Below are 26,547 nucleotides of genomic sequence, written 5' to 3'. Positions count from 1 at the left end.
AGAAATCGTGGCCCCAAACATTTGTGTCCACAGCGGTGGGTCAGGGACCTTGTGGCAGCCTCCCTGCCCAGTCCATGAGGGCCTTTGGCAGCCTTGTTCCTGGTTATTTTCTAGACCATCTGGGCTCATTCCCAGTCAGGATTTGAAGCAAGACCTGTTAACTCCTCTCTTTACCAGAGTGAAGTGGGGTCTGGTCACCCAGCGGACCCCAGAGGGGAGGCACTGGGCCTGGCCTCGCACTGAACCCATTCGGTTTGTTTCTGAGGCCAGGGAACAAGTGTGAGAAAAGCTGATCTGCCCAGCACTCCACCGGCCCAGGCGCATGGGTTCGGTGATCCCCAGGACTAACGGCCTGTCCTTCTCTCCGCCGTGCAGCAGCTAGAGCCGCCACACAAGGAACAGCTCGGGACAGCCCTGGCAGACATGGACCTGCAGCTGAGAAGGCTGGCCGACATTCCCTGGCTGTGGCAGCTCATGGAGCCCAGTGACGATGAGGTATGAGGCGCCCCCACGGGCCGGGCAGGCCTGCTGGCTGCCAGTCACCTCACGCTCCCTCCATCTGCTCTCACCTCCCCCAGAATCCCGCGCTGGACTTCAGCAAACGCAGCCGTAGCGGTAAATTCCGCCTTGTGACCAAGTTCAAAAAGGAAAAAAGCAGCAAGAACAAAGAAATCCGCGGCAGCAGCAGCAGCACCAGCCTCCCTGGTAGCTAGCCCTCCGCAAGCGAGCCCCCTATCCGCCTCGTCCGAGGCCTGTCTCCCCCACCCCCCATGTCTCTTCACTTTGTTGGCCAGACCTTCCCACTAACGTTTTGTTTCCAGGCTTGAGGCCCCATAGATACCCTGGGCGCATGCTGTCCAATGGGTGATGCCCTGGCCATGACCACACGGGAAGAAGCCTCCTGAGCTTCCTTCACTGCCCGGGTGGGGGGAGAGCAGGCGACCTTGGCAGCCTCAGAGAGGTGACAGTGACTATGGGGCTCAGGTCCGCGAGCGTCCTCCAGGCCCTGCTGCTCGTGCTTCCTCTGTCAGGATCGGTGATTTCCCTCTGGTTGCACCCCTCCTCCAATCAGTCCACACCCACAGGGGGGTGCACCCGGCCCGCCAATCCCCTGGGAGGAGCACGGCAGACTGGCCCTCGTCGTCCCGGGTGCACCCTGGCCTCCGATTGACGCCTGCTTGGGGCTGGGGCTGCCGCCATCTGTCTCTCACAAAACGCTCTCCTTTGCTCCAAGGAATTGGGAGTGGGGGGGCTTCTCTCCCAGAGATTAGGCCCTGCCCGTTTCCCTCCTACAATTCCAGTCCAGAGCAGAGGGCCTGTGCGTGGGTGTAGTCGGTCCAGCTTCCATCAGACACGTGTTTGACCATGCCGTCCGCCCGCTGACCCTGCTCTGAATTGGGTCCCAGAGGCCAGGTCGGGGCTGGGCTGGTTGTGTTTTAAGCAACACTTTTCCATTACAACTAAATAACTATAAAGGTGGGTGTCCTGTAGAGACCACCCACCCTTTGGATGAGGTCACTTTAAAAGAAAAGAAAATATGGTCAGGGCCTAAAAGTGCCACTGCCTCGAGGCCGGGCCTGCGCCCTCCTTACGTTGGAGCCGGCCTGGCAGGCCGACCTCGGCTCTGGGCAGGAGGGCGGCTTCATCGGGGTTGCGGGGAAGGATGACCAGGAAGCCATGGACCGGCTGCACCTGCGAGCGGGCGGCCCCTTGGGAAGGGGTCCTGCCTCGCCTCTCGGACGCCCCCAATCGATGATCTTGGCTCTGGGTGGCGGGCGCTGGGCTCGCTCTGCTTGCTCCTGAGGCCTTGGGTGCACTGGGCTCCTCTCTCAGCTCCCCCTGCTTTTCCGTCTCTGACAGTTCACGTTTGGGGCACGGAGGAGGTCGCGGCCTGGCTTGAGCACCTCAGTCTTTGTGAGTATAGAGATATCTTCATCCGCCACGACATCCGGGGCCCCGAGCTCCTGCAGCTCGAGCGGAGGGACCTCAAGGTACTTTCCCGTTGTTCACGTCCGGGGGGAGTCCCTGGCTGTGCCCATGGGGTGCACAGGTCACAGGTGGGCTTTTGGTCAGGCCCTAGGCTCTGCCCTCGAGGAGTGTGCAGTATGTGGGAGGAGACCGTCTGCCTGAAGAGGCCCCGGAGCACCGAGGATGAGGCCAGGCCCAGTGCCTGGTGACAGGGGTTGCGGGGTAGGGGCTGGAGCAGCCTGGGTGGGGGAGGGTGATTGGGCAGCCGCAGGCAGGGCTGGACCGGAGCCTCCTGACCACACAGTGCTGCCCGGTCTGTGCCTGGGGGGCCAGGGGCCCCGGGGGTGGCACTGGAGGTGTCCTGGCCAGCTGTAAGGAGGCCGCTGTTTAAGGGTTTCCTCCCATTAGCCCCAGGGCCCGGCTGAGGTGGCCGATGGCACCGGGCTCCATGGGGGGTTTTCCTTTTGGCTTTCAGGACCTCGGGGTGACCAAAGTGGGCCACATGAAGAGGATCCTGCACGGAGTCAGGGAGCTGAGCCGCAGCGCTCCTGCCAGCGAGGCCTAGCCAGCATCTTCACGGCATGCGCCTGCCCCCCCTCCCCAACTGAAGCATCCGCCGCAGGGCCTGGCGCGCTCACCGCCTGCCCTCCCCGGCAGGGCAGCTGCTAGCAGAGCTTATATCATGGTGCTACTCTCTTCCATGCGGGTACGGCTTGTCAAAAGGACCCTCGCCCCCGCCCTCCAGCCCCCGGGCAGGTCTTAACCACAGCAACACAGCTACCTTGCAGAGGTCTGGCATCCTCATAGCTCCGGGAACCTGCCTGGTGGACATAGCCCACAGCTGCCAGGGCCGCCCCAGAGCCCAGCGCCCACCTCGGCTGGACCTCCTCCTGTGTGCTCGGATCCCTGTAGACAGACTGTGCCTGGAGGAAGCCCAGACCCTGCCCAGAAGACAAGCAGCAGCCCCTCCCCGAGCCCAGCTGCAGCCCCTGGGCTTGCCGGCCACAGGATGCAGTGCGATTGGCCGTTGCAGCCGGATGAGAACGTGGAGTCTCCGACTCTGGGAGCCTCTTAGAAACCATTCTCACTCCTCTTCTCCCCGCCAGCCGAGTCCCCAGACCTTCCCAAGCTCCCCAGCCTAGAGAGTCAGGAGAACAGATCCCAGCCCTGCCTGGCGCAGCCCACCAGGCTCATCTGGTGGTGCAGAGCCCCTGGAGAAGGTTTGGCACTGCCCTCATGAGCTGAAAGCGCTGTGGCCTTTCCCTCGCGCTGCCGTCTTCATGGGGCTAGAACCAGAAGAGTCAGCTTCCCCCTGGGAGTCGCCCATTCATTCATCCTGTCACTGCAGTTCCTTTGTCTCCCTCTCTCATGAGATCTCACTCTCAGAAGGGTCACAACCAACGTGTATTAAATGGCAGTTCTGTCATCTGCCGGGGGCCAGGACTCCAAAGACCCAGCAGAGCCCACAGAGCGGATGGGAGCAGAATCTGGCCCCGTCAGGCAAAGGGCTGGAGAGGTCGCTGTGCCCTTCTTGGGGCTAGAGAAGCCTCTCCAGTGACCGCCCGGCTCAGTTATCATCACAGATCCATCATGAAACCAGCACAGTGATTGCTGCTGAGAAAATAAATGAGCACAAGTCACCAGAAGCCAAGACAAGTAAGGAGAATTGACCTGCGTGGCGGGACCCTGTGCTTCTAGGACAGTTGATACCGCTGGTATCGAGCTTGACGGCCCTGAGAGATGGACCAGCGTTTTGGGGTCTGGGGATACCTGTGTACCCCTTCTCAGAAGCCTGGCTTTAGATGCAAACAGTGCAATACAGAAAATCTCAGAGGATTATTGATAGTCACCAAAATGTTTCATAATGCTCATAGGCCACAGGTTAAGTACCCCTGGTGTAGACCCACCCCCTCGTTTTACAGAGTAGGAAACTGTGGCCATACTGCCTTCGGTTCCTGAGTGGGCTTGATGCCTTGGGATCCTAATTCCACATAATGGAAGGAAGGCCCCCCAGCCCCGGCCACCCGTCCCTCTTATCTCAGGGTTTGCTGGCATCCTTTCTGTCTTCACTCAGCTTCTATGCAGGGGGCCTTCGTGGGGATGGACACCAGCCTCGGTCCGTGGGGAGCCCTGTACATTCTCCCCAAGTCCTGAGCAGGGAGGGAGCGCGCTGGCACCTGTTGCCACTCAGTGGCGCATTTGCCTCCAAAAGGGCTGTCATCATTGGATTAGAATCCTGTGCTAGCTGTCCCTCAGCACCAGCTCCCCTCTCTGCACACGCACGCACACACACACACTCACACACGCTCACATGCGCACACATGCACTCACACACACACTCACATGCGCATACACACACACACACACTCACACACAAGCATGACTGGCTTGGAACGAGCTGCAGCAGGACCCCAGGCCCCAGCCTCCCGAGCCCAGAATCCTCAGTCTCTGCTGGTCCTTGGACGTTGCCTCCAGACCCATGGTATCTAAAATGAGACCAAATTACCAACATGAAAGTTTGGAAAGTGTCAGATTTCCTTCAGGAATGCCTAGTGTTTTGTAGGCATCCCGGCGTGGTCCAGGCGTGCTACCCATGCTGAAGTCACAGCTCTGCCCCCATCTCAGAAGGGACAGTGGCTCTGTCCTCTTAGCAGAGCACTCACCACGAGGCTTTCCTCTGATGGTCCTCCTGGAAGGGAGCTTGCCCGCCTACCAGGATGACCTGAAGAAAGTCCTTTAAATGGGAACTGTTCCCTATTGGCACTAGAAGCAACGTTAAATTGATCAGAGCTGCACATAGAGAAATTTTTCTGGGAAACCTGCTGTGGCTGAATCAAGGTGAAACTTGAAAGCCCAAGAGAGACGGCATCACGGCTTCGAGATAGTGTGCCCAGAGCCCGGGCAGGGCGGGGGCTGGGCTGGATCCTGGCGCAGAAGCGTCCCCTCTGTGATTCTGGGCAAGCCGCCTGGGTCCTCACTGCCTCGGTTTCCCCATCTGCACCCCAGGGCTTCTAAGGGCCTGGTCCAATGACATGTAAACACAGAATCCCTTGTGTGCCTGTGTGTGTCCATGGCAGCAGTTGGCTGGGGCACAGGTGTGGCCTCGTGTCCAGCTGGACGTCCTCCTGCCCTTTCCTTAGTGAGCTAAGTTAGGCAGAAGGAGGCGACTGAAGCAGACGCAGGCCACTTGGGCCGTGTCTGGAGGGCCTCTCGGCCAGGAGGCACATGTGCCCGCTGGCTAGATCCCTGCACTGTCTCCCCTTGCGTAGTCTGTGTTGTGGTCACCTCACATACAGGCATGTCCAGGTCAGCCTGCCCACCCTTGTGGGACAGCACAGGAAATATAAAAATAAAAACTGAAACAAAAAGGGGTTTTCCAGTTCTTAGTAGATCTCAAGTCCCTACTTTTGATGTTTCCCAGTAGAGATGGAACCAGACATCTTCACTGCTGCTCAGCATCCATCAGGAATGGGGAACGTTGGCAGTTACTGTCCCTCTGCCCAGATCTTGAGGCCAGGTAGGCCCAGGTCCTCTGATGTGGCATCCAGGCCTCTCATCTAGAGCTGAGGCCAGGGCCAGGCTGTAGCTTCTTTCTTGCCCCCTGTGCTCCGTTCATGCTGCCTCGGTCGACACTGGTCAGCATGCCATCCCCAGGGCCCGGAGCCCCCTCCTTGGAATTCCCTTGCCATGCCTGCCCTGGGGTTTTTTAACCTCAATGTAAGACCTGAATTTGTCCTTGTTTCACATCATCTACTTAGATTAGGCCTGATATTTTAGCATGTCTCCAAGTGTTTCTGAATTGTCTTCTGAATAATATTCTTTTTAAGTGCCCCTTCCAGCGTTGGTCATCCGTGGATTTGATCAGCAAGCCTTGACTACCTTCTTCCAGCGCTGACAATCCCTGCTAGGGCCCCCTGGCCTTCTTGAAAGCCCGTGCTCTGGTCTCTGCAGCCAGACCCTTCCAGCAGCTTTGATGCATCTTGGCCCAAGTGTGATTCCAGCCTCTTTGCCAAATGTGGGGTCTTGAGGGTTTCCCTGATCTCCCCCCCCCATCTTGTGTCTCTGCCCAGAAAAAGGGATAGTATCATGTTCTCCGTGATCTCATGCTGGCTCTTAGGAAAGTGAGCACTTAAGGCATCTGTTTTCTCTTTCATTATTGACGCGTTTTATTTTGACATCCTGTTCATTTCTGAATGTCCTCCCCAGCTGCTCCCCAGCAAGCTTCCTCTTACAGCGGACATCTCGTGTCCGTGGGAGGTGCACGTTTTCATCTCTTCTCCATGGCAAGCCCGGCCATCAGGATTACAAGGCAGTTCAGCAAAATTGACCAACACACCAGCTGAGTCTGTAGTATTTGCTTGTCCCATCGCCATGGCCCCCCTCCTTTGCTGAGAGACAGGAGGTCCATGTTCCCAGCTCCTCCCTTGAGCCAGAATCACCTAGAATTTCATGTCAGCTTTTTGTTATTTGCATTGTTGTTGTGTTCCTCTGCTTGGGTCCATTTACCAGAATGGTCGGGACCCGTTCATCTAAATCTTCCCAGGCTTCTCTGAGTTCTTCATAGTCATCATTTCCTCTGCAGCTCTGATGGCCCATTATGTTCGTGTGTCACAATTTGTCGAGCCTTTCCACAGCTGATGGTCACCTGCCTACCTGCCCTGTTTGACACTCTCCCTCCTGTCTCAGCCCCATTCTGGCTCTCATCACTACCTGGAGGGTCCCATTTGAGGAATGTGTTTTGTCAGTGTGGACCATCCCTCCGTTTATGCAGATCTCAGCCCCTCTGGGCAGCTGCAGCTGAATTGTTGAACCTGCCCTGGGCCTAAGGCCTGACAGGAAGTCACTCAGCAGTGGAGGTGAAATCAAGCTTGCCTGCCAGGATAATTCAGTCTACTCCTTCCTTCCTTCTGAGAATTTGGACGTTTGCCATCCTTTGCTGGTTCCCATTCTCTCTGTTTTTCAAATATCCCTGATCAAGAGAGTGGTTTAGCAGCCGTGTTCTTTTGGGATTTGGGGGCATAGCTCCGTGCTCCCTGAGGAGCACAGTAACCACTGAGCTGCACAGATTCTGTCCTGGCTCAGCTGCATAGATTGTAGACGGCAGGGAGGGGGCGAGTGGAGGCCAGATGAGACCTGGCCAGCTTTCCTGGGGGGTAGAGGAGGCAGGCAGCCCGGGAGCCCAACATGCAAGAGAACCCATTGAGTGTCCATCATAGTGATACAATGGGGGAGGGAGAGGATTGGGATTGGGGGGCAAAGGATTCAGGTTCTGGTCACAGGCCCATGGGCCTTTGGTTCCTCATCTCTGAACTGATGGCCAGTCAGGGAAGTCTAATTCAAGATGGGGACAGAGGGGCTTCAGAAAGGAGAATTTCTTGAGTTTCAAAGATATTGGGTTGGGAAGGAGCCCATAGTGTCTCTTCCCAAGAAAATCAGAATTAGGGTGAGAGAAGCGTCCACTATGTGGGTCTCTATGGTTCTAAAGTTTGCAGAACCCGCATCCCCATGGGGTCAAGCATGATAAAAGTGTCCCCATTTTGTAGATGAGAAAACAAGCTAAGAGAGGTTAGGTAGGTGACTTTCCTAGGGTAACAATCAGGACATATTGGAGCCTGAGCAGACACTGAGGGTGCTGGAAGTTTCTAAAGGGAGGAGTGGGCGCTGCCAGTGGAGGCTGGGGGGCCATGTTCTAGAAAGGACCTGTGGGCAGGTGCCAGGTAGACCAACTGTCCTCTGAGGTTTTGATAGCTGATGCCTTGCCCATCCCCCGCGCCTCCTGCCCTGCGCTACAAGGCTCTTCTGTGCCAGCCAACCTCATTGACAGGGCAGGGGGTGCCTCCTGCACCCACCCTCCGAGGACTATCTAGGATGGTCTGTAGCTCCCCGTCACGAACCCTCATCTGACAACACAGAATCTAATGATCATTGTGCAGGTGCAGAAATGGGCGCAGGGTGGCGCTGCCCAGCAGCCCCAGCCACCTGGGGTCCAGACAGGCAGGCCACAAAGAGGGCCCCCATCCCCTCCTAGACCTTCCCAAGTTCCCCAGATTTTAGAATTCATATGGATGGGACACAGGCGGGAGGCTGGGGGCTTCAAGGGCGAGGACACCCCCTCACACGCACACTTTTGTTTCATCACTAGTGAATTTCCCAGCCTGCCTAGCAGCTATGATGGCCAGGAGCTTCCCCCCTCCCTGCGCCAAGGACAAGCCTTTGCTTTCTGTTGTTGTTGAGAGTATTATTTTAAAATGTGTATTATCCGTGGTAAAAACAAAACAAAAAAGATTGTTTACGTAAAAGTTGTTTGGTTTTCTTTTTTTAAACAATTGTGTGTACTGTAAACAGATTGTCTCCTGAAGAAGTCAGCCATCAGGCTGCCGCTGTTTGGGGACGTTGTGATGTCCCTGTTCTTGCACGTGGATAATTATGGGCTGTGTTGCTGGGCCCGGAGGAGCCCCCAGAAGCAGAGTCTGTTCCTCTGAGGGTCCCAGCTGCGGTGCCTGTGGTTCTGCCCGAGGGAAGGAGGGAGCCCGGTCCCAGAGCATCTTGGAGCCAAGGTTTCGTGCCTTAGGATGGGACCCAACTCTCCTCATATTTATTATCTTAATTTATACAGTGGTTACCATGGAAACAAATGCCTCTTGTATTTTAATGTACATAGTTCACATCTGGCTGTTGTAAATAAGTTGGTCTTGTATATAAAGGAAGCCTGTTTTCCACCCTCTGCCATCTGAGCCCTGTTTTCATTGCCAGGCCCTTTGCCGAAGGGCTACGCCGCACTGTGGGATGGTAGTGCCGAATCCTTCCAGACTGATCCCATGCTGCTTTTTCAGCAGCAGGCCTGGAGAGGATGAAACAGGCTGCAAAACAGCCTTGTCGGGTGGGCACAGCAAGTCCCAGAAAGCTGTGGCTGAAACCCAAGGTTGCCCAGACCTCATTCACTGGGACAGGGAACAGACCTGAGGGAGCACCCACAGTCTCAGCTACCTCGAGTCCCAGTATGACCCGTGTGGGCCCATGGTGGGATTCGAACCTTGATCGGAGGCCTACTTCCCAGTCATGGTTAATTACATGACAGTAGCTGAATGTAGGACTCTGCCAAGGCCTTCAGATATATGACACCCCTGTGAGGGCGGAGTTGTGTCCTCATTTTACAGATGGGGTAAATTGAGAGAGGTTAATGGACTAGCCCAGAGTCACACAGCACGTGTCTGAGGCCAAATTTCAAGGCCAGACCTCTCTCTACTCTGCTGCCTCACTGCTTCTGTTGAGATAGGAATTGTGTGAAGCCACGTTAGAGCAGCCCTTCCCTGGGAAGTGTTCCAGTGGGGCTTCCTGCCCAAAGGCTGAAAGGAGGGCAGTGTATGGACAGAGTCTGCAGGGAACAGACCCAAAATCAGGACAGAAATGTTGAGGGGCCAGGGAAGGCTTCCTGAGAATATGGCATTGGGGGTACGCTTGAAGGAAGGGAGGAAACCTGAGGCAGCAGTAAGGGGCAAGCACCTTCCAGACTTGGGGGTGGGAGAGACCCCAGGGCCAAAGGTATGGAGGCAGGAGATGAGCAGAGAGAAGGCAAGAAAGCACAGGGCTGGGGGCGGCGGGGCTTTAAACATCAGTTTACCATGTGTCATTGGACCAAAAGGAAGCCCCTGGTGCTTCTAAGAGTAGGGCCGTGGCCTGGGAGGCAGGGAAACCAGGCAGGAGGCCACGAACAATGCAGGCAAAAGGCAACATGAGGTTGAATTGGGGTGGAGGTTACGTGAGCAGAGAGAAGGGAATGAGGAGGTGGACTGATCTGGCAGTGGACTAGAGCTTGGGAGAGAAGCAGCTCTCTCCCCTCCATCCCCCACCTCCTCCTCCCCTGTCCCGCCCTCTCCAGATTGGGCACCCCTTTATCGGTCTCAATGCCCGTTCCTTGGGTCTAGCGTAGGTGGTATAAATGACTGCCATTAGACTCTGGACTCCGCATCCACCCACCGGAAAACCCCACCTTCGGAAGACCTTTGCTCCATTTCGTGGAATTCGATCAGGAACTGGGATGAAGAATAATTTATTCAAAACTATAGAAGAAAAGGAGTTAAAGCCAAGCATCGGAGATTGTGCCCTGCGAACCCTTCCCACACCCAGCAGCCCAAGCCCTTTTTGAACTGTAGGCACCCCCTGCTCAGCTTCAACCCCCTTGTAGAGGGCTGGGGGTCCACCAATGGCGCTGCCAATGCTGAGGCTTCCCAGGGGTGGTTGCATCTTCTCCCGGTGCCAAATGCTCTGCTCTGACCTCTGGGACCGAAGAGACCCCAGCCTCTCTCCACCACAAATATCCACGGCTCCACCTCAGCCTCCCCCAGCCACACACAGTAGCTACAAGGCGAGAGCCAACCGCATCTTCAGTCATGTGCTCTCTCCTTCAGCCCCCACCTCCCACAGAATGTGTGCATCCATAGATCTGTGCCCAGCTCTGTCCTGTTAAGGAGGAAAGGAACGTTGAGCAATGGGCCACAGAAGGTCTTTGAGCAAATTGCTGTGATCCCAGCTGTACGTGCAGGTGTTGGTGAGCAGAGAGGCTGGAGGTGGGGGGACTAGTGGAAGGGCCACTTACTGCCTGCATGACTCTGCTTCCATTGGCTCATCTGAAAGAGGGCTAAGGTTGACTAAACAATCACTATGGTTCCTTTGGTTCTAAATCCCAAGATCAGGAAGGGGAAGGTAATGAGGACCCCATCTAGGATGTTGGCGATGAGAAGAGAGGAAGGTCCCCAGGTGGAATCCACAGGACAGGGCAGTGAATGGGCTGGGGAACGGGGAGGGTATGAAAGGACAACCAGATGGGACATCAACCAAATGGGGATTCTCCCCACTCCCCTCTGGCTGGCTGGCCCACTGTTCTCAGACTCATCCTGGGAGCTCACTTCGCTGGAGAACATGACAGACTTTTCGCCTCTGGCTATTACAGATAGACCCCATGCACCCTGGGTAAAGAACTCCCTCAATTCTCTGCTGAACATGGGCCAAGAATGAAGATGACGACGATGCTGTATTTATTCCCAAACAGGACCAGCCCTCCCCACCCGGGAGGGTTCTAAGCCACTGAGTCAGTCACAGATTCAGAGCTCTCTCCCCTACCTCTGATGTTTGCACAGGGCACTGACTTCTCCTCTCTCTGTGCCCCACAATAAACCCACTTGATCTGGACTCCTGACCGTTTATATGCCAGAGTAGCCCTCTCCACTCAGTATTTCAAGTCATGCTGTCTCTGCCCAGCAAGGACAAGCCTTAGATTATTCCCTTTATGTGATGGAAGCCCAGTCTCTCTCAAGTATCCCATGGGGAAAGGGTCTAAGTTTGATACTGAATGACCCAACGCCAAGCTTCCTTCTAGGGATTCTGTGCTTCTTTATTGGGTTTGGAACTGGGTCCAAGGTTAAGAGTTTTGTTCATTTGGAAACTAAGGTTCCACCTTCTCCTTTGGTGTCTTGCAAGCCAAAACACAAACATACTCAAAAATTATTGCTAATGGAGTTTCAAGAGAAGATACCTTCATGGTCTCCAAGAATCTGTAGAAACAAACACAAGGGCAGAGTTGTTGTCATTAGGTATTTCGTTGGGCACCTTTCAAGAACCAAAGTGAAACGTGATGAAAGGATGAAGGGTGGGAGTTTGGACACTGAATTCTGAATTCTAATGTAAGACTCTCCTGGAATCCCTTGTGCTATAGCTCCTGCCTTCAGCAGAAAGAGGAAAATGATCCTGTCCTCTCCTTAACACAACCTCTTTCCTCCTCTTCCTCTTCCTCCTCCTCCCAGGCCTGTCTCTTTGGCTATAAATACACCTTGGCAAACTTGCCTTCCCTTAACCCCAGCCTCTACCCCCACAACAGAGTGCCAAGAATAGTCTCTCCCGCAGGGTCAAAAGCTCCCCTTTGGTGCCTCACCAAAGTCATTTTTTCTACCTTTCTATCCTCCCTGTCACATCTAGGATCAAAGAGGAATTTGTTTGACATTTAAAGCTTTTCACAACCTGACTGCTTCCAGTCTTTTCTGTCTCTACACATAACTCCTCTCCATGCATTCAGCCCAGTGGCCTAGCCACTGAACCTGTACGTAGAGGGAAATGAGACAGACTAGCTTGGCCACAGGAGATCTGGGAGAAGCAGAGATGAGGTTGGAGAGGTAGGTTGGTGCCAGGTTGAACAAAATTTGTACTTTTTCTATATCGACAGCCATTGAAGGTTTATGAGAAAGGCACAGATGGGCAAAAGAGGGATGTTGGGGAATTAATCTGTATCAGTGGGCAGAATGGATTGGAAGGAAAGAGAATGAAAGCAAAAGATTCATTCTGAGGCCATTTCCGAGTTCTGGAAGAAGGATTTGTAGGAGTAGCAAGGGAAGGGAGGTGAAACGTGGGAGAGATTAAGAAGCAGGAACTGGCAGAACCTGTTGATTATAGTGGACTGAGGGATGCAGAAAAGCCCAAAAACTGTAGGAAACATAAGTAAGAGATAAAGGGGGAGTGCATTCTGTTCTAGACATAGGGTGACTAAAAGCTAGAAGGCTTAGCAAATCTGTGCTTGCTCAAGTCAGGAATTTGAAACAGTGACTTGAGGTAGAGGGTATGAGTGGAAAGGAATTTCTAACTTTAAGTCAAGACATATGTTTGGGGGGGAAAGGACTGTGATTCAGCCCCAGTAGCTTCAAGGACAAATTAAATGCCTGTGGCCTCTACGTAGCTGACTGTTCCAAACAGAAATTGGTGTGGGTAAAGATCCTTCTGGAGAGAAGAACTACTTAAAGCTATAGTAAGACTGAGAATTATCACCTCTTCTTTATGGAGAGAAAGCAATTGTGGGGTTTTTCTGGTCTGAAACTAGGTATGTGAACAGTCTGCCTCTCACTAAAATAAATAAATCGATAGGTAAATAAAATAAAAATAAATAAATAAAAATCAAAGCTAAAACCCCGATTCTAAGATAAAATAAATACAGTAGAGTTCCCTCCTCCAAGGAAGTAGCATCTCAGCTAAAGATTGTAGCCAAAGCTAGAAGCCTTAGAATAGGGATTCTTAACCTGGGGTCCACGGATAGATTTCAAGGGATCCTTGAACCTGGATGGGAGAAAAAGTTTATATCTTTGATTTCATTAACTTCTCACTGAAATTTAGTATTTCCTTCAATTATTTAAAAATATGATTTTGAGAAAGGGTTAATTAGTTCCACCAGACTGCCAGCCAAGGAGTCCATGTCACAAAAAAGGTCAAGAATGTCTACTCTAGGGGCGGCCAGGTGGCTCAGTGAGTAAGAGCACCAGCTCCAGTGTTGGGATGACCTGGATCAAATCCGGGCTCAGATACTCAGCACCACACCCAGAAATAATAACTGGCCGTGTAACCTTGAGCAAGTTACTTAACCCCAATTGCTTAAAAAAAAAAAAAAAGAATGTCTACTCTAGTGGTGGCTAGGTGATGCAGTGAATACAGCACCGGTCCTAGAGTCAGAAGGACCTGAGTTTAAATCTGGCCTCAGACACTTAACACTTACTAGCCATGTGACCTTGGGCAAGTCACTTAACCCCAATTGCCCTGCCTTCCCCCCTTCAAAAAGCCAAAAAAGAAAGAAAGAAAGCAAAGAGGGCAGCTAGGTGATGCAGGGAATAGAGCACTGGCCCTGGAGTCAGGAGGACCTGAGTTCAAATGCGGCCTCAGACACTTAACACAAAAACTAGCCTGTGACCTTGGGCAAGTCACTTAACTCCAATTGCCCTCCAAAAAAGAAAAAAAAGCAAAGAATGTCTACTCTAGAACAACAGACCCAATAAAGGAATACCTAGCAATGAGCATGAGACTGGTAGAGTAGAACACAGCAGAGGACATATACCCCCACCAGATTACCAGAGAACACACCCAACATGAATACAATAGTCACATTTCCAGAAGACCCTGCATCATTGTCAGAGATACACTCTACCTCTGTGCACATGCCTCTTGGTCACATGTGTTCCCCACAAGTATGCCTTTCCTTTAAAGGTATGGGAATCTGTGGGAGTGTGTGCCCCAGTTTTATAGGAGGAAGAATGTTCTAATGCTGCTTTTCTTACAATGCCACTTCATTAATTCCCTTTGCTTTGAACTAACTGTGTCCTCTGACTGATGAGTAAAAGTAAATGCTTTGGTGGGGGCTCATAAACTATGCCTTTTTCAAGTGGATTCAGACCCAAATATTCCCTTAAACCTTTGATATCTTTGTTAGTAGTCCCAAACACAAGGAGGGGAGGTATCCCAAGTTCTATATAGATATACTGAGTTTAAGATAAGAGTGAGGCAGCCAAGTGGAGATGTGAGTTTGGAGCCCAGAAGATAAATCACAAATTGGGCAAGAGAATAAAAGGACTGAGGACTGACATTAGGGGAAAAGAAAATGTGGAGTCAGAGCTGAACCAGGCCAGTTCCAATCACACATGGCATTGCTGAAGCCAACACCTTCATGTATTCTAGCTAGAGACTCACTTCTGCTCCAGAGCTCTGACACAGAGTGACACCCTGAGGCATCCAGTGCCCCCACCCCATTCTTACCTCGATTGAGTCTGGTGCAAGAGGGCTTCTGCTGCCTCTGGTTGGGCGTTCTTAAAGGTCTGGAACATGGAAAAAGACTGTAGAAATCCCATCAGGCCAGCAACAGTAAAGGAAACTTCACCTCCCTGAAAAATAACTCTGCAATGGAGGAAACAATTCATTGAGGTAAGTCTCCAAGTTTATTGTGGAATAATAAAGTCATGGCCCCAAATCTTCACATTATAACATTTCTAAGGCACGTCAGGCTTTCGACATGCTTTATCACCCACCTTTGATCTCACAACTATCTCATGAGTTAGATCCTGGGGATCTCATTAACCCCATTTTACAAATGAAGAAACTGAGGCTCAGAGAGAGATAGGACCACATGGTTAATCAGCTGAGATAACTGCTGCTTCTTGCAGGTGCTCTGAACATCCCATTCACAACACACCCAAAACTTCTGTGATGTGCATCCCAAGATGTCTGATTCCTTCTGGGGAGAAAAGCAACTAATTCTCCTAAATGATCCCAATAGCAGCTAACTGTGTGACATTCCCTCTCTGGGCCGAGCCACAAAAGAAGGTATGGGTCTAGAATGGTGCAGCTCCACAGACACTCTGTTCGAAGGTGGGGACAACAGCTTCTGTATAGAAAGTCCACAACTCTATCACAGGTGGGATTTGGATTCAAGTTTTCCCAAAGAGGTTTAAAAATAGAGAGTCAGGAAGGATTTAGTTAATTCACAATTAAAAGCAAGGGATTGCAAATGCTCTTTGAGGGTCCCTTCCAGCAGGAGAGGGTTTTTTTTTGTTGTTTTTTGCATTTTAAGATCTTCAGTGTTTTCCCTATATTCTATACAAGGTGTCCCAGAGTCTTTGTGAAGTTTTGAGTTATCAAAACTTTAAAACAAAGCCATTAAAACTTCTAGCTATGAAAGCTTTAAAACTTAAAGCTTCACAAAGATTTTTGGCACACCTTGTATAAGAAAAGACTTTGGCAACGAGTTGTCTCTCACCTTTTTTTGTCTGGAAAGGGCACAAGATCAAGTATCTCTTGGTATTCAGAGAGGATGACATGGATCTTTTCATTTGCATACTTATTAAGGACATCTTGAGTCTGCAATGAAAAAATTCCATTAAGACAGGAAAAAAGGAAGAATTGGGGTTCTCAGAAATAGTGCATTGTAACAGTCCTCTGGGTTGCCTGCAATGCTGGACCAAAACAGAAGGCCACTGAGAATGTGGCAGTTTTTCAGGGAGAGGCAGCCAGTGGTCTGAAAAAGCCGGAAAACAGAGGCAGGTAGAAGTGACTTGGCCAGGGTCACAGACTAGTAAATGATCTAGTAAATCCTGTCTGAGGCAGGATTCAAAGTCACGTCCTGCTGACTCCCTAGACTAGAGCTCTAACCCCTCCCACAAGCTGCATCTATAAAGAGATCAGAGGGATCGAGATCTCTGTCCCTGAATGGAGTAGCCAGACAGAAAAAAATCACAGACCCCTCAAGGGGATACCAGAGTGGAGTGAACGGGCCCATAAAGGCCTATACAGCCCAGACAGTTACATTTATCTTTCTTTTAAAGGGAATAAGGTATTCGTAGCACGGTTACAGCAATTAATACTAATTATTATTATTATAAACGTTTACCTGCGACTTTAAGGTATGTAAAGTTTTACACATTATCCCTCTGAGTCTCCCAGCTCCACGACGAAGGTGCTGTTGTTTTTGCAGATGGATAAACAGGCTCAGATTGAGGCCAAATGTCACACAGCTAGTGTCTGAGGCAGAATTTACACTCGGGGTCTCGCCTCTAAGTCCAATCCATTGTATGATCTAGAGACCTCGAAAAATAATTCTATATGTGGAAGCCAAGTTACTGGTGTGGCAGGCCAGGATAGGCCAGGGGTTCCCAACTGGGGTTCATGGATAGATTTTAGGGAGTCTGTGAACTTAGATGGGAAAAAATACATCTTTTTTTTCCTACCAACCTCTAACTGAAATTTAGCATTTTCTTCAATTATGAATTTTTTTAAACCACATTATTCTGTAATGGTGTCCGGAGGCTTCACCAGATGACCAAAGGGATCCTGGGTACAAAAAGGTTCCAGTAGCCCCACTGTGAACGTGGCTTTTTGCAGATAAAAAGATTCAGGAGCCCCTACAGGAGCCCCGAGAGCCTTGGGGGTTGAGGAGGGGAGGGGAGGGAGGTGTCAGATGCTGACCCCAACAGAGGCTGATCCCAACTACTTGCCTCGCAGCCCTTGCAGGCACAGGGGGAGAGTTTCAAAGCAGATGGTCAAAGCAGAACCTGGCGAGGGGGCAAAGCTCGCCAAGGCTGGTGCACTCCCCACATCCTTATGTACACCCATGGCGCGGCCCATTCACAGGGAAGGGGAAAGCATGAAGTAAGCACCCACACCCCCTGGTATCTCTGGAAACACCTTCACCGGCCCAAGCACCCGCCCTTCAAATAAATAAAGGGTTGACTCTGGTTGAAAAGTAAAGCTGGCTAAGGGCATGTTTGACAAAGGTCCCACAAACGACTCCACCCGCGGGAAGGGGCCAGGCCAGCCTCCCCAACCCGTTACCATCAGTTTGTGCAAAAGTTCAGAAGCTAAATCTAATGCGATCTCTTTTGAGGAAGGGGAAGCCCAAGGCCAGATCTGGCTACTTCAGGGGCTGCCTTGAAGGAGTCACAGCCGGACCCCCTTCCTCCCCAATGGGCGGCCAGCTATTGGTCTATGGATCATTCCAGGAGACCGCAGACTGTGTGACCACAGCACAGGGGAGCAGAGGCAGGAATGAAGAGAGAAAGCTAGCTGGCTTGGGTCCTGCCTCTGACACAGCCTGGCCGGGGACCCCGAGGGTGAAGCCATCTCGGCTTTCAAGGTTCCTTTCCAAGAACGACTTGTAGGAGGTGCCAGCCTATGTTGGTGGAGAGAGCCTCCCTGTCTGGGAGTTATGTCAGTGAAACCCCTGTCGGCGGCACCCACCTCCCTGAAGATCCCAGTGAGCGCTTCCGAGCAGTTCCCGTAACGAATCCTCATTTTGGGGCTATAGGTACTGAGGCTCACACAGCCCCGGGGCTTCAGAACCCGCTCTAGCTCTCTCATGAAGGGCTGCATGTCAAACCAATGCGCCGCTACGAAGGCGGTGAGCAGGTCCACGGAGCCATCCTCCACCGGGAGCGCTTCTGCCGGGCAGACGCTGTGGAGGGAGGGAGGCAAGGCCGGTGACCACCACGGTAATGAGCCTCTAACACAGCCCCTGCACGCACACAGTGGGTGCAGAGAACAGCTTTAAGCTGAACAAAGGACGGCTGGGTCATGGAGACGCAAACACATGGGTAATCCTTGCACAGGGACCAGCTCTGTGATCTGGCCAATCAGCTTCCCTGGGTGGGTAGCAGGCTTCTAAATGCTTCCACTCAATTAAACAAGACTAGAGCGCTGACTGTATACAAGTTCTCATCCCAGAGGCTGGGGATACGGAAGCACAACAGTTCCTGATCTCAAGTTCCCATCCTGATGGGGAGTGGGAGGAGGGTGGGGCAGCCTAGAGCAAGCGTAAGAAGGGCTAAGGCACGATCCCAGCTTCCCTACTCTGACCTAGGACACTTCATTCCCAACTCTGGCTGTGCACCACGTCTGCCACCTTCTCCAGCCTCGGTCTGCCTCTGGGCTTCCCTGGTGTCCTTCGAACCCCAGCTACAATCCCGCCTTCTACAGGAAGCTTCTCTCTGTCCGCTCCATTCTGTCTTCCTTCTGTTCATTATGTCCTGTTTGTCCTGTCTGTAGTTGTAAACACTTTTTTACATATTGTTCCCTCCATTAGACTCTGAGTTCCTTGAGGGCAGGGCCTGTCTTTTACCTTTCTCTGTCTCCCTAAGTTTAGCACAATGTCCAGCACACAGTAGGTGCTTAATAAATGTTTACTGACCGATTTTCCTATAATTCTATCACCCTATATTCCTATAATTCCTATAAATTCTATCTATTGAGGAGCTCCTCTCACCCCATAAGGGAGCAAAGAAACCTTTCTCTACTGGCCCAGAGACAGACAAGGTGGGTGTGTTTCAGTTTCTTTATCTGTGAATTGGAGGAAATGGACTGTGGCCCCCCCAAAGTCTGTTGGGTTTGAGTCGATATTTTCAGGCAAACTTACCAGTAAGAAACTTGGGAGGAGTTGTGTGTTTGCTTGGCCTGTTGAATCTGAGCTTCACTGATGTCTGTCCCCAGGACCCTGGCAAAATGAGGGACCAGGACCTGGGTGCTTTGACCCGATCCACAGCCAACATCCACCGCTAGGTCATAAGGTTTGCCTTTCTAAGGAAAGAGAGGGCGTCAATCCCAGCCTGAGGCTCCCAGGTATAGGGGGCCAACGAAGAGGTCCAAGGGAAGGGGTATCATGGCAGAAAGACAAGTGAGGGACATCTGAGAGAGGGGAAGGGGCTGCCTTCCCTCCGACACTCCCTTCCGCCAATGCTCTAGGCATCTTGGAGATATGGATTGTCACCTGCTGTGAGGGCAGGCACCAAGCTCCTGCCTTTCCCTGTATCCCCAGCATTCAGTGCCACGTGTAGCACACAGTCAGCACTCAATAGATGCCTGTTGACTCACTGTTCTCAGGTGAAAGAATGTGGAATTTGGGTCTGAGCACTGGCCAACCCAAAGGGCCCAGTGGGGGACATCAAAAGGACCAAGAGCAGAAAAGGGAGGTCAGCCTTGGTGTGGCGGAAATGGTGCTTGATCTGGAATCCTGGGAGCAGGGAAGGGAGAAAACACTTAGTGCCTGCTGTGGCCCAGCGCTGTGCCAAGAGCTTTACAAACATGATCTCATTGGATCTTCACAACAGCCCTGTGAGACATGTGCCATCATCCCCATTTGACAGTTTAAGAAACTGAGGCAAACAGAAGTTACATGACTTTCAAGGGAATAAAGATAATCCCAGCCTAGAGGTATCTGCGGCTGGGTCTGAACTGGATCTTCTCAACTCCAGCCCCAGCATTCTATCCACTGAGCCACACAGCTGCCTAACCCCGGAGAGAAGTGGGTTTGAGTCCTGGCTCCTCTGTTTCCTAGCCACCATACCACAAGCCTCAGCTTGCCCCTCCCCCCCAAATGCAGCTGATGATATGCGGCATCTCCTTCCCACGGCTGTTGTGAGGACTGTCGGTCGTGATCATGAGTGAAAGCCGAGGACAAGGAAAGGTGGGGGTGGCATTCAATGAGCACAGCTGCCACCCCTCACCAGAAAGGGCATCAAAACTCTGATTTTGAAGCTTTGCCCTTATCCCCCTTCAGTAGCTGGTTGGAACAACCGTGCATCACATCTAAAGCTTCTTACCTTTTCTTCTAAATAGGAGAAAATGATGTTAAGGAGCTCTTTGGGGGGAGGGAACCTGTGTTTCTGATAGAGGGCTGCATGATCTTTCCCCTCAAACAGCTGGGCAGACATGACTGGAAGAGAAAACAGCCTTGGTTCAGCCACAGGGTCACCCCCAGCTAGAATTCTTTGTTAGTGTTTGCCTATTGACAAGTTAATCATTTTATGTCAACCCAGGGGACTTCCACAGAATGGGAAATGGGATTAGCTCATGGAATCTGGTGGTGTTTGGCATGGGGAGAATACGGTTCCAACAAACAACATTATCAGCCTTATTCCCACCTAATGGGCCATCATTTCAGAAGCAGTGAACATAGACACCCAATTACCCAGCCCACTTTGAAGAGCTCCACTAAATAAGCTCTTACATGCAGTGAAAATCTTCCTCAGACATTTCTCTCTGACCATCAACAGAAGTCTGCCTTCTGGGGCCAAGAAGGCCAAGTCTAATGCTTCTTCTAGAGGAGATCCTTCAGATATTTAAGCATGGCAATTGTGTTCCTGTTCCAATTCACTTCCTGTTCCTTCAGCTGGTCCTCCTAAGGCACATTCTCCAGTCTTCTTACCATCCCGAGCACCTTCTGCATATGCTTAAGTTATTCTATATTCTTCAGCAAACAGGTGCCCAGAGGATACAGCCCCAGTTCAAAAACTGGAAATTTCCAAAATAATTTGTGGTACTGATTATAGTAACAGAAAAAAATCATAGCAGGGAAATTACCAAGCAAATTATGACCTGTTAATATCATGGAAATAATGAAATAATGAATGAAAAATTCAGAAAAACATGGGAATACTCATCTGAACCTTTGTAGAGAGAAACAGAACCAGGAGAACACTGGGCACAATGATGATGATGACACATTTTTGGTAACCATCATTCCCAGATGTACATATCCAGCCCTTCTCCCTCCCCTGAGCTTATCTCATCACCATTAAATGTTTGTTGATTGAGTATTGAGCTTGGGATGCCCTGGACAGCTCTGCCCTGTTGTACCACAAACTTCCCAAACTCAATAGTCAGTTGGTCAAGCATTCATTAGGAGCCTACTAAGGGGGCACCTAGGTGCCGGGAGTTGGGAGGACCCAGGATCGGTTCCGCCTCAGATACTTAACACCCACACAAAAATAACTGGCTGTGTAACCTTGGACAAGTTACTTAACCCCAATTGCTTTAAAAAAAAGAGCCTACTATGTGACATGCACTGGGGGTACAAGTATATAGAAACAGACAGTCCCTGGCCTCAGGGAGATTACAATCTAACAGGAAGACAATGCCCAAAAGGAAGGGGGTGGCTCCTGATTCGAGGGCATGATGGAGAAGTACAAGAAAAGCCAGAGCAGTGTGGTCAGGTGGGAAATATCCCAAATGAAACTCTTCATCTTTCCTCTTCAATGAAAACCTTCTCCTGACTTCCCTGTTTCTGTCCAGGGTTCTACCAAGGAAGGGAAACATGGAGGGAGTGGTTTGGGATGAAAAGAGTTAACACAAATTTTAAAATAAAAATGATGCCCGGAAATGGCCCCAGTAGCCCAGACGCCTGCCTGTGTGGGCTGTCGCAGGGCTGAGCATGACCAGCTTCGAGAGGAGAGGGCATGTTATTCCCCTTATTCTACCCTCTGCAGCTCTTGGTGTAGCCCAGCAGCTTGGCCTTACTCTTCCAGGTCCCCTTCTATGGCTCACTTATGTTGAGGCTGTAGTCACAACATTCCCCAAACAGTTTTTTCCTTGACAATGGCTCTCTCATAGCTCACAGATCTAAAGCTGAAGGGGCTTCGGAAACCCTTTCCTCCAACTGCCTCATTTTACAGATGGTGAAACTGAGGCCCTTGGAGGCCAAGTGTCTGGCCTCAGGTGATACAGGTACTAAATACAGAGGAGAGATTCGGACCCAAATCCTCAGACACCAGGACCAGAATTCTTTCTCATCTCCCCATCCTATACTTGTACAGTTGATTTTTTTAACCCAACAAGTTGACACTGACCCTTATTCATTTCGTCTTACTTGAGTTAGCCCAGCAGTCTAACCTGTTGAAAATTCTGGTGCACTATCCAGCTGGTAGCAATCTTCTGGTATGATGCAAATGTGTATATCTGAGTCACTGATTTAAAGAACTCAACAGCACCAAGCCAAGGTCAGCTCCCCAGAGCACTCTACAGAGCCAAGAAATCTCAAGGCATCATTGTCTACTCTTTGGGTCTACTGGATGGCTCCTAACAACTATTACCCATAGCTCTCCTCCCTGTCATCAAGGACAGCATCCAATTCAATAACAATTCATTCAAGACCTGCTGTGTGCAAGACGCTGGAGCGGCAGAAAGAGAAATCAAAAGAGGTCTTGTCATTGGGGAGCTTAAATTCTCCTGGGGTGGAGGGATACAACAAGTAGCCAAAGATGGATAGTACAGAGAAAATAGATGGGGGAAGGGGAAGAGGTCAGGAAAGGCTTCGGGGGGGCTTGATACCCAAGCCAATTCAAAGCAAAGAGGAGGGAATGCATTCCAGGCACAGGCTTGTGCAAAACCTTAGATAAAACTTCACTGAAATCCGTGTCAGTCAATAGACAAGCATTAAGTACCTACTTAGGGACTCCACTAGCTAAGTGCTAGGGACCCAAAGTCAAAATGGAACAGGTCCTGCCTTCAAGGAGTTTCCATTTTATCAAGTCCAAAAGCAATGTGAAAAATTCCAAAGGATAAGCATGGTCCCGAGGAGAGAAAGAAGAAGACGCCTCTCTCCCCACTCCGTGTCTGTAGGACATTGCGTGTATTTTCAGATTTGTTATGTATTGCTTGATTTTGTCAAAGCTTTTTCCTCCTCTTCCTTTTTTCTTGAAAAAAGGTATTCTTGGTTATAGGAGATGGATCTCTGGGAGGAGGGAAGGGAAGGATAGGGGTCATGTCAAAACAAAAGACAGAAATAAAATTTTGGTTTTTAGAAAAGGGGAAAGTAGGTGGTATAGTGGATAGAGGGCTGGGTCCTGGAGTCTGGAAGACCTTGGTTCAAATCCAGTCTCAGACACTTAGGTGTGTGACCCTGGGCAAGTCATTTAACCCTGTTTGCCTCGGTTTCCTCACCTGTAAAATGAGCTGGATAAGGAAATGGCAAACCAGTCCAGTATCTCTGCTAAGAAAACCCTAAATAGGGTCATGAAAAGTCCCACAGGACTGGACAACAAAAAAAAAAAGAGAGAGAATAAAAACATGTACAGAAGTAAATAATACAAAATAGTTTAGGGATGTCAGGGGAAGGTGTGGTCAGGAAAGGCCGAGTGTAAGTAAAAGGTGATGCCTGAACTGAGCTCTGAAGGGAGAAAGTTAGAGATTCTAAGAGTTCCAGGAGAGGAAAAAGAACATTCCAGGCCTGGGGGTGGAAGCAGGTTGGGCAGAGGTGGTGCCAGTGTAAGCAAAGGCAGGGAGATAAGATATGTTGTGAACAAAGAGAGAGTTAAGGGCAGGAGGCAATTACCTCATTTGATCCTGACCACAACCCTAGGAGGGAGATGTTATTATCCCCACTTTACAGATGAGGAAACTGAGGTAATCAGAGGTTAAGTAACTTGCCCAGGGTCACACATCTAGGAAATGTCTGAGGCTGGCTTTGAACTCGGGTCTTTCTGACTCCATGCCCAGTGCTCTATTCACCATGCTACCAGCTCCCTCTAGTAGGGCAGTTTGTCTGGAAGAGAGAGGGTATATGTAGGGGAGTGAGGTTGGCTGGAGCCATAGGGAGTCAGGGTTGTTTCTTGAGCAGGGGAGTGAACTCATCAGACCTGGGCTATCCCCACAGCCTCTGGCATTCACCTGATTTAAGCAGCTAACTACCCTTCCTGCCTACAGGAAAAAACAGGGTTAATCTGCTGTGGTCTGTGTTTGATGAAGCCAGCTGCCCTCCCTTTCTTACTGCTCTCAATCCATCCCTTGGATCACGTGCCCCAGACCTGCCACAAGACTCCATGCACTGTCCTTCCTATTGGGAAAACTAGGACATTTGCCCTTTTCCAGACCCGAGCTGCCTCTTCTGTGCTCCATGGTCTCTCCAAGGTTGCCGGCTTCATTCACCAATCAAATTAGAGGCAGTAAAGTGGCAGGATAGATAGAGCACTCGCCTGGGGAGTAAGGAAGCTGGGTGACCTTGGGCAACTCACTTGACCTCTGTTTGCCTCAGTTTCTCCATCTGTAATATGGGGATAATAGTCCCTCCCAGGTTGTTTCAAGGATAAAATGAGATAACGTGTTTTTACTTTGAAAACCTTAAAGTACCATTTAGTGCTAATTGTTGTTAACAACAGCACTCTATCCACCAGTTCTTCTAATGTATTCCTCTATACCCCCACTTTAGCCTCCCTTCCCTGGTGACCGCTCTGCTCTATTTCCTGTCCCGAGATCATTTTTCCTTGAAAGAGAAAAACAAGCAAGGTCAGATCTGAGTAGTTCATCCTTCTCCCCTCCAAGCTTCGCTACTTCTTGTCCCCAAGGTAGCTAAGGAGGCCCTTTGCCTCCTCTTTATGGTCAGACCCAGTTCATCGGGGTTGGGGGCTCTGTGGCACTCTTGATTCCTCGTGGGATAGATCCCCCGCTTCCATCTTCTATACATGTCTCTTTAAAACTTGAATTAGTGGAAGAGGTCCCTGGACACACACACACTGTATGCCCTCCTTAGGCAGCGGGCCCTTTTCTTCATCACAATTCTTTCTGCTCACATCTTCAGAATTCTCCCTCTTGGGGTCTTCTGTGAAATATCAGGCCTCCAGACTCTTTAAAAACCTCTCTGCCAGGCTCCAGGGTACACAGCAGATGGTGCCTGGCTCTCCCTGACAGAGTGTTCACTTGCCCCCAGTGTTCATAACACTTCTACCACCTCATCCTCACCTTTTGAGGGATTTTTATCGAACCATCAAACCCTTGTCTAGGGGAGTGAGGATCCAACCATAAACCTTACAGCACTACACTATTGTTGTTTGGGCTGTCTTTCCCTGTGAGCAGGCAGGAGCAGTAGGAAGCTTAATCCATTACACACAAAGCATAAAGACATAAGTGGAAATCCAGTTATCCAATGAAAGCTATCCTTCCTCCTTCCACTTCTTTTTTTTACTATACTTTGATCAGATACAAAAATGTTGTCTATAATTTGTTATGTGAGTATGTCATGAAAGCAAGGCAGTGCCCCTTAAATGGGCTGATTAGATTTGCCCCAGCTTGTGGCCATCGACCAAGACCCCTCACCAACGGGGCCAGCCAGCCAGAAAACCCACCAGGTTACTAGCCTCCCCCAGGAGAGGATGGAGCTCCATGTGGGGAAATCCAGCAGAAAGACAACTCCAAGGGCATGCCCTGCTGACGCTGAGTCACCTTCACAGACAGAAGAAAAAGTTCTTTTTTAACCCTCTTATCTCCTATTATCTGCACAAAAAGGTGGGGCCCAGAAGGCAAATGTTGGGCCACTTTTCAGACTCCCCAAAGTCTTCCATGTCCTGAAACATTTGCTTCATTTGATTCAGGGTTCTTAACCTGGGTCTAGGAATTTATTTTTTAAAAATATTCTGATAACTGTACTTAGGCTTAATTGGCTTTCTTTGTAATCCCATGTATTTTGTTCTATGCATTGAAGAACATGGCTCCAAGTCAGGGTCCCCAGAGTGCTTCTAGGGGGTCCAGGACACAAAAAGGGGTGAGAACCCCTGCTTTGGGCAGGGGGTGAGGTGGGCTGTCTGGCCTCGGTGAGGAGAGTTGATTTTCTCCCTCCCACTTGGAGCATTCGACGCCCTCCCTGCCCACCCAATGACAAGTCAGTCACGATTTTACACCTTGGAATGAATTGCTTTAAGTCAACATGTCACTTTTCCCATCATGACCATTCGTAGCCATAGACAGCTGCAGGTCTTGACCCAAAGGACAAGCAATCAGGCCCAGCAGCACTGGGGCAAGGCTGGAAGAACGAGAGGGCAGAGATTAGGCCCAGAAAGGGAATGGCAGCTGGTGGTAAGCCTGGACCAGGACACTGAAAGCAAGTTTATCCAAACATGTAAGATAAGGACTGACTCCTGGTCAAACCCAAGTAGCCAAGTGAGAATCAGGGCCTACCTGGGATAGCCCCTGAGGCTCAGGACAAGCAGCCGGTTAGAGATCAGGGGGTTAGACAGTCAGAAGGACAGAGCAGATCAGTAATCTATACCATCCACCCAGGAGACCCTCGGGGACTGAAAGGCTGGGCCACCCTGGAGAAATGAGAGATTGATCACCCACAGAAACGGATGCTTCCCATCCCTCCTCTGGGGAACTGAGCTGGCTTCTTGTTAAAGTAGGAGTTAATCCCAACTGGGTTAATCTGGGCCCTGCAGGTGGGGGCAAGTATTTGGAAACAGCTGGCTTACAGGAAAGGGGAGGGAGGAAGGGAAGCAGCAGGTGGTGGCTGGCAGGCCATGACTCCCAGAGCTGCTGGCCTTTCCAGTATTTTCTCTCACTGTGCAAGCAAAGGCTTCCTCCACCATGAAGGGAATTTCAAGCAATAAAATCTATGAAGAGTCACAGGCTATAGGTATTGGAGTCAGCTCATAGTGACTCTTGAGTCAGTTGTTAAATTTCCATGGCAAGCATTTGCACTTTGGAAATCAGCAAATGCCACAGATTAGGACAAGATTTTTTGTTTTG

General features: G+C 50.7%; 2 protein-coding genes across 4 annotated transcripts in view; one reads left to right on the top strand and one right to left on the bottom strand.

Moving 5' to 3' along the window:
- The window catches only part of DGKD (diacylglycerol kinase delta), a 101,856-nt gene extending 93,161 nt beyond the window's left edge, over positions 1–8,695 (top strand). The window contains exons 27-30 of one of the 2 annotated variants that reach the window (XM_069103218.1): positions 376–495; positions 579–705; positions 1,861–1,991; positions 2,444–8,695. In XM_069103218.1, the coding sequence (XP_068959319.1) occupies positions 376–495; positions 579–705; positions 1,861–1,991; positions 2,444–2,533 (468 nt within the window). In that variant the 3' untranslated portion in view covers positions 2,534–8,695. Of the gene's footprint in view, positions 1–375; positions 496–578; positions 706–1,860 lie in introns of both variants that reach the window. The other variant, XM_069103217.1, reaches the window with a different exon arrangement.
- A 2,639-nt stretch (positions 8,696–11,334) lies between these two features.
- The window catches only part of LOC138173253 (putative methyltransferase DDB_G0268948), a 19,129-nt gene continuing 3,916 nt past the window's right edge, over positions 11,335–26,547 (bottom strand). For both annotated transcript variants that reach the window (XM_069103215.1, XM_069103216.1), the window contains exons 2-7: positions 19,857–19,969; positions 18,674–18,834; positions 17,503–17,716; positions 15,527–15,627; positions 14,530–14,667; positions 11,335–11,519 (exon numbers count right to left, since the gene is read on the bottom strand). In XM_069103215.1, coding sequence (XP_068959316.1) covers positions 11,411–11,519; positions 14,530–14,667; positions 15,527–15,627; positions 17,503–17,716; positions 18,674–18,834; positions 19,857–19,967 — 834 coding nt within the window. In that variant the 5' untranslated portion in view covers positions 19,968–19,969 and the 3' untranslated portion in view covers positions 11,335–11,410. The remainder of the gene's footprint in view (positions 11,520–14,529; positions 14,668–15,526; positions 15,628–17,502; positions 17,717–18,673; positions 18,835–19,856; positions 19,970–26,547) is intronic.

Source organism: Petaurus breviceps, unplaced genomic scaffold (genome assembly GCF_028583685.1).
Source record: "Petaurus breviceps papuanus isolate PSGF00001 unplaced genomic scaffold, PetGlider_PUasm1.0 567, whole genome shotgun sequence".
NCBI lineage: Eukaryota > Metazoa > Chordata > Mammalia > Diprotodontia > Petauridae > Petaurus > Petaurus breviceps.
This window is presented reverse-complemented; position numbering and strand designations above follow the sequence as displayed.